Raw genomic sequence first — 6766 nt, 5'->3', positions numbered from 1 at the left:
GTGGTGGGTGGGGGCAGGACGCGGGAGGGAAGGGCAAGGGGTGGAGGGGCGAGGCCCGGGGGAGCAGCGCGCGCGAAAGTGCCCAGCTGGGAAATGCAGCTCTGAATTAACATCGTATGTTTCATAATCAGTTTGCGGGCTGCTTTGGGAGAAGCCACTTCCAGAGGGGGAAGGGCAGCCTGGGGTTGCTTAGAACGCTCTTCAGCCAGATGGGAGTGGGGAGAAGGAGATGGGGGAACAGGAGTCAGTGAGGAGAGAGATCTGCTCTTCCAACCAAGGAATCCGGAAAACAGTGCGTTCCCCTGCCTGCGGCCTCCTCCTCGGACTTAGTGTACCCAAAGAAGGGATGGCACCCCAGAGGAAAGAAAGGGGGCTGGGTCCCGCTGTACTCGGAGAGGATCCCTTCCCAGGTCTCCCACAATCCTCCTCCCATTTTTCATTATCCCTCCCGCCCCTCCCGTCCCCACTCCTGGCAGCTGCCACGGAGAAAGGGGAAAGGAAGCCAAGGGGGACTCCGGTTTCCTTTGGCCCTGGTCTGGAGTGGTCGGCCACTTCTCCATCGCAGCACTGTGAGCCTGGCCTTGTAACACTGCCACCCCACCCTCCAGCCCAATTCAGACTCGGTCGGGTCAGTCCCGAACGGTGAGGGTGCAGGGCGAGGCCAGAGCTGGTAAGAGTCAGCCCTGACGGGGCCAGAGATGCGCTGGCTCCCGCGCCGCGGCTGAGATCCCTGGATTCCAGGGCGTGGAGGGCCGGGCGGCAAAGATTGCCGTCGTCAAGAATTTCGGGGCAGGGGCAGCCTTGGAAACTTCGGCTGCCGATCCTCCCCACTGGTGACTTCTCCACCTGTAGGCGGCGGCGGAGCAAGGCGGTGGAGGGTGCGGGTGGGAGGAGCGGGTTTCCAAAATCCCCTTTTACATTTCTGATAAGTGTAACCCGGCCGCGCTGCGCCTCCCGCAGCTACCGAGGGAGCTCCTTCCTTGGGAAAGGAAAGGTGAGCCTCCTCCAGACGGCTGAAGGGCCTGGCCTGGAGCCTGCGCCGTAAAAGGGACTGATGGGACCTAGGCAGCCGTGGAAACGCGAAGGGGCTCAAGAGCTTGCCAAGGCTTTTCCCTGTCAGCCGTCCCTTTGGCCCGGACACCTCGGGACTCCTAGAGGAAACGCTTATGTGGTCCCCAGGGCCCGCTAACTAGGGCTCCACGCCCGTAGCTCGCTCGTCCCCAAAATGCCACAAAGCTGGGGGTGCATCCCAGAGAAGAGAAACCTGAGGTTTCCCCAGCCTAGGAGGGAGACGTCGTGGTCTCCCTCCCCACCCCCGCCCGAAGTGTCAAGTTTCCTCCGGGGGAGGGGTGGGCTGCGAGGTCTGCCTTCGCGCGCGGCCCTTGCTGCAAAGTCGACTCTCCCCATAGGCGGCCAAGGCCGCGCGCGCACACACTCATGCACACTCACACGAGTGCACACTCACACGAGTGCACAGTTACACACGCTCCGGTGTGCTTCCGAGACCACGGGCGCGTATCGCTGCTGGCCGCGTGCTCTTTTCCAAGCTTCCTGACGGGCGGGGCACGCGGGGCGGGGCGCGGGCAGCCGAGAAATTGATAACAGATTCGGCGGATTACAGCAGATCTCTTTGTTAGAGGCAAAGCCACACAAACCGAACCCACACAAACCGAACCCACTCTCGGCCCGACGGCCCCGGGAAAAGTACACCCTATCCCAGAGCTGGGGCCAATTGGGAATGGGCCACTAGGTCTCCGCGACTCGGGTCTCTCCAGGCTGGCGGTAGGCGGGAAGTGTCCCCAAAGGGATCCGCAGGAGAGCCCCGCGAGTCGCGTTTCCACTTAACCCCGCGCGCTTGCCGGGAAACACCTTGGCCCTCTTCCCGCTCTAAAACCTGCGCAACCAAGAAAAGGCCCCACAAGTTTGAAATAGTGAAGGAACCCACAGAGAATTCACTAATAAATACACCAACTCTGTGGGGTAAACATCTCTGCCTTGTTTACCAAGAGATCTGACCCGAAAGACTTTACGAAATGAGACTTCTCCGGAGACTGTCATACCAAAAAGGGTAAAACAAAAGTTCTAGGCAGAAGCTGGGTTTACCAAAGAACGGACTAAATGTTTTCGAACACTTTCAGGGCCTGAGGAAGCCGACTTTATAAGGATCCTCGGAATCTGTTCCCTATGTGCGATGAGGAGGAGGATGTATTTGAGAGGTTCAAATGCAGGGGGAGGGTTAAGGTAAGGGTAGGGCGTTCGTGCGCCCTGGTTTCCAGCCCAGAGCAGCTCAAAGCAGTGACTGCTTATTCTGTCTCTCCTCCAAAGCCTTCGCATTGGATTAAAGGTGTTCCTAACTCCCCCTTTTTATCAACTGGGGTGCGGATCGTGAGTAATGAGGGGTGAGAGAAAGGAAACCGTCACGCTGGTTAGAGCATGTTTGCAGGCGGCAGAAAGCATCGGAACTCGCGCGCAATCGCGCGCAGCACCCAAGTCCTTCGCCCGCCTCCCTTAAAGAGAAATTCCACAAAGGCAAGGATACGATCCTTGCTCCTCCGTCACCGGCGCTACCTCATTCGATTTGGGCACCTCCTTCCACCAGGCTCTTTGTGTCCAGCCTCCCTCCCCTCCCCGGACCCTCCCCCCGAAGTCTGGGAATGGAAATGATGAGGGATACCAACTAGGAGGAATAAGTAAGTTAGACCTGGGTTCGCGGTGGTGAAAAGGGTAGAAAACTCCAAGATTCGCAGCTCTCGGTAGGAAATAAACGTTCTTTTCCCCACCGTGATCCCTCAACAAAGCAAGGAGATATATGAAGAAAATTGTGGGAGAAAAACCCGGTTGCAGCCACAAAGTTGGGCCGTCCTGAGTCGGTGAACACCTAGAGAAGTGGGAGGGGATGATAAAGGATGAACCGCCGAGGCCGATAGGAAGTCCACTTTAGTGGAGCAGACTAGGAGCCAGCGCTCCACTAAGCATCTAGCCTGGGTGCAGCCGGGGCCGCGGCCGCCCCACGCCACCGGGAGGTGTCCAGTGCGCTAGGTGGGGGTGGGGAGAGAGAAGGTGGAGGGAGCTCCTAGAGCCCAAGTCAGTGCAAGGAACCTGAGCAACCTCTGATTGCTCCGACTCCGAATCTACAATAGGTCCGGTTACAGGGAGTCTCTAAGGGAGGAAGACTAGCCAAGTCTAGTCTAGCTCTGTTCCCTGCCTCCTCTCATCCATCCCTGGGACAAGGCTCTCCAGACCGCAAGACACCTCCACCCGTCCCCCCACCCCCGTCTCTCTGTCTCTCTGTCTCTCTCTCGCGCTCGCTCTCTCTCTCTCACACACACACACCACTTTTACCTTCTCACACAGGATGTCTAACTCTCTCAACACAGGCTCTCAACTTTGTCCAGAGGAATAGCAGTGTCCAGTGGAAGAAAGAAAGTTAAAGATAAGTTTAACCCCCACTCTTCAGAGACAGTTTCAACTCCACCTTTAAATAGATGAAGAAACTGAGGGCAAGAAAGAGAAAGTAACGTTTGTCCTCGATTACAGAGAAAATTGGTGAGAGCACCAAGGCCGGACCCAAGGCCTCTGATAGGGCGAAGCTCTTGTTCCTATGCACTGGAGAAGAGGTACCAACCCTTCCTCCCCTCGCTCGAACCCCATTTGCTGGGTCGAACCCACGGTCCCTTCCGTACTGCAGCTATGCGCAATGAAGCTCGCCTCTGGGGGTCTCGGAGCGGCCATCCCCGGAGAGTGGGACCTGGTGGTCTGGAGGGACGTGCGCAGCCAGAGGTTGGAACTAGAAGCGAACAACTAAGCTAGCTACCCGCTAGACCCAAGAAACCGACTCCGAAGCGTCCTACCTCAAGGCAGCCAATAGGGGGCAGCCGGCACCGCACGGCGGGGAAGAAAAGGCCTTGGGAATTAGCTGAGCACTGCGCGCACGCTGCTAACTAACCCCTTGTGCACCAGAACGCTCGGATAGAGGGAGGGAAAAGGCAAGAGAGACTCTCGAGTTGAGCCTCCGGAGTGGGGGTCCTCTGGAGAGGGGCTGTGCGAGACTAAGGCTAGGATGCCTAAGACCAGAGAACAACTGACTCGTTACCGCCCGACCGGCCCGTCCCCCGCACACACACAGAGTACAAATCCACACACACAATTTCCACTGCCTCTCCATCGCTTGCGCGCTCTCAGCATTGCCCTCTTCAAACTCCCCTAGCAGATGCTGTCTAGAAACAAAATATCCGCATCTGGCTGGAGCAACAGTGAACGTTGGTGGTAGGGCAGGGGCTGAGGAGGTGCGATCCCCACTGTTGGCTACAAGTGACTTCCAAAGAGCGAGTTGTCCATTTAAAGAAAGACGAGATGGGGCCCCGATGCCAGACGGTTTGGAAACGAAAACAAGGCCGCGGGGTCTCCAGGTTTGTTTGTTTGTTTGTTTGTTTCTTTTTAACTTTTTTTGGGGGTGGGGGGAGGGTTGCCTTTAGGAAACATTCTAATTCCAATTCCAGCCTTATTTTCTAGAAAACTAAAAATGGGCGAGATCAAGAAAAATGGAAGTAAGGATAGAAACTTGGAGGATAGAGGAAAGGTTTGGAAAATAGCAAGTTATATTGCAGGAAGAAATGTTAACTTTTCGTAAAAGTGAACTCTCGGTGACCCTCGGAGTGTGTGACTCGGCTTTAACATACAACTGACAATTAAAACAAACAAGAGTTCACAAACTGCCCCCCTCCCGCTCTCCCAACGCGGAGGCCCAAATGTTTCCAAAGGACAAGGCAGATTCTGCGCGCAGGGGGCCGGGGCGCGCTTTCTCAGCCGACAGGATTAGAGCCACCACCGCCAGCACTCCCCGCCCCCATCACCGCTGCTAAGTGCCGGAGCTCACCCAGTGGCGGCTAATAATGCTAATAACGCGACCCTGCTCCCCGCGCCGGGGTGCGCGCTGGCCCCCCGCCAGGCACTCTTAAAGGCGCAGGGCCTGCAGCGCTAGATTTCCCTGGCCAAGGCGAGCCTGCAACCTGGCCTCTGGTTGCCGAGGGCAGGAGGTGCGCTGCTCTGGGGCCCCTAGTCCGGCTCTCCGGTCTCGCAACCGAGGAATCCCCTTCCCCTTTCCAAGCCTTGGCCACACACCTTCTTGGTGCCCCGCGCAGTGGGCACTTGGTAAATATTTGTTGAATTGAATCATTATCCTGTTACTGAAATGTACATAGTAAATTACCCTCGAATTTCTCAGGGCAAAAGAAAAGTCGTCCCTGAACTGCACTCAGTTTTTCTGCCCTGGCTCTTTCTAACTTTTTCTCCAAAGTCGAAAGGGTTTGCAGAACTTTTGGTGGGACAAGAGGTCTCCCGGGAAACAGAGGCAGTGCTAAAGGGGTAGAGGGCGAAGGGGTGGGAGTCCCTGCTAGCTCCGCGGAAGTTCAGCCTCTCGAGGCGGCTGGAGAAAAGGAGGGATGGGGGAAGGATTCAGTTAACTTCTGAAAGAAAAAGAAGAAAAAAAGTGATGAGCGTCGGTGGAGCTCAGAACACCTACCTTCCTGGAGAGGGGGAGGGGGCCCAGGGAGGAAGTCGCCACCAGAGCAAGGGCAGCGGAGGAATCCAAGCAGAGCGACCGGGTTAAGCCTAGAGGGACAATCCGGCGCAGAGCTGCGGGCTCCTCCGGGGCGCGTCTGGTAGGCGCAGGGAATCGGAGCCAAAGCTGTTGCTGGAGCCCGAGTCTGAGAGTCGGAGTCGGAGCAGCGCTGGGATGCGCGGAGGAACCGAGGGGGCGCGGAAGCCCGCCGGCCCGCAGCAGGGACAGGGCCTGGCTGACGCGCAACAAGGGAGCCGCGGGTCCGGCGAGGGCGCGCAGGCGACTGTTCCGCGGCGAGGCGCTCCTTCTCCAACGTCCATCAGCGACGGCGGTAATTAGGGCTTTCCAACCCCAAATGTGGGCGTGATTGTGCAAAAGACTTTACAACAAATAAAAAAAAAAAATTCTTCACAAGAGAGTGAAAAAAAATGCCCCACTACTCAACTCTGGCCTGGGGCGGGGAGGGGGGGTGATCTGTGCACCCAGGTGCCCCCAGTTCATTCACACCACGGATTTTGCAAACTCCCGGCGGCTCACGCCTCCTGATCTCCAGCTCCTCCTCTCCAAGTCTGTGGCCGAAACGTCTGCTTCCAGGCGCTGATCCTGCGGCCGCGAGTGAGTGTGTGGACGTCTGTGTACACACACACACACCCAAACACACACACATACACACACACCGCAGCTTGGGGGCCACGGAACAATCAGGCGCATAAGGCTTTTTCTCCCGGAGATGCCGCTGAAAACGCACAAGTCGCCATCCGAGCTGTAAGAGTCAGCGCCAACTTTTGTCCTTTCATTTTAGGGTTTGGCAAAAAGGGGGCGCAAAATAGGTAGAAGTTGTCCCGACGTTCTGCTGAGCGGCGGTTTCGGGGGCGATTGCCCCAGAGAAGACAAGGGCTCCCCCTCCCCACCCCCTTTTTTCTTTCTTCGGATTAATCCCCCTCTTTTCCCCGCCTTTCCAGGGCGAAAGGCGACGAGAAGCGAGGGGACCGAGGGCGTGGGGCTGGGGAGGGGCAAGGGCGATGGGCTCCGCGGCGGCAGTTCAGCTTCGGAGGTCCATGGCCGGCGCGACTGCCCACCTCCTAGTTTGGCGCCCGGGCCTGAGGGGCGGGAGAGCGAGCAGGCGGGCGGCGGGCGGTCGAGGGCACCGCGGCTGCGGCGGGAGGAGCTCGCTCGGCAGCGGCCGCACCGAACCGGACTCTGGAC

At 57.8% G+C, this 6766-nt stretch overlaps 1 protein-coding gene across 9 annotated transcripts in view; it reads right to left on the bottom strand.

Moving 5' to 3' along the window:
- WNT5A (Wnt family member 5A) overlaps nucleotides 1-6766 on the bottom strand; it is a 22382-nt gene that overhangs the window by 13886 nt on the left and 1730 nt on the right. The window contains exon 1 of one of the 9 annotated variants that reach the window (XM_006917530.3): nucleotides 5522-6758. The exons of 2 other annotated variants lie outside the window; for them this stretch is intronic. Coding sequence is in view for 2 of the 7 variants with exons in the window: in XM_025050682.1 (XP_024906450.1) it covers nucleotides 275-433 (159 nt within the window). In the remaining 5 variants the exon portion in view is untranslated. Of the gene's footprint in view, nucleotides 1-274; nucleotides 449-1465; nucleotides 1586-3342; nucleotides 3463-3625; nucleotides 3650-3683; nucleotides 3804-5521; nucleotides 6759-6766 lie in introns of those variants that run through there. 6 more of the 9 variants (XM_025050683.1, XM_025050685.1, XM_025050686.1 and 3 more) reach the window with 6 other exon arrangements.

The sequence above is a fragment of the Pteropus alecto genome, unplaced genomic scaffold (genome assembly GCF_000325575.1).
Source record: "Pteropus alecto unplaced genomic scaffold, ASM32557v1 scaffold75, whole genome shotgun sequence".
Classification (NCBI taxonomy): Eukaryota; Metazoa; Chordata; class Mammalia; order Chiroptera; family Pteropodidae; genus Pteropus; species Pteropus alecto.
Note: the sequence above shows the minus strand (reverse complement) of the source record. Positions and strands in the feature narration are given on the sequence as shown.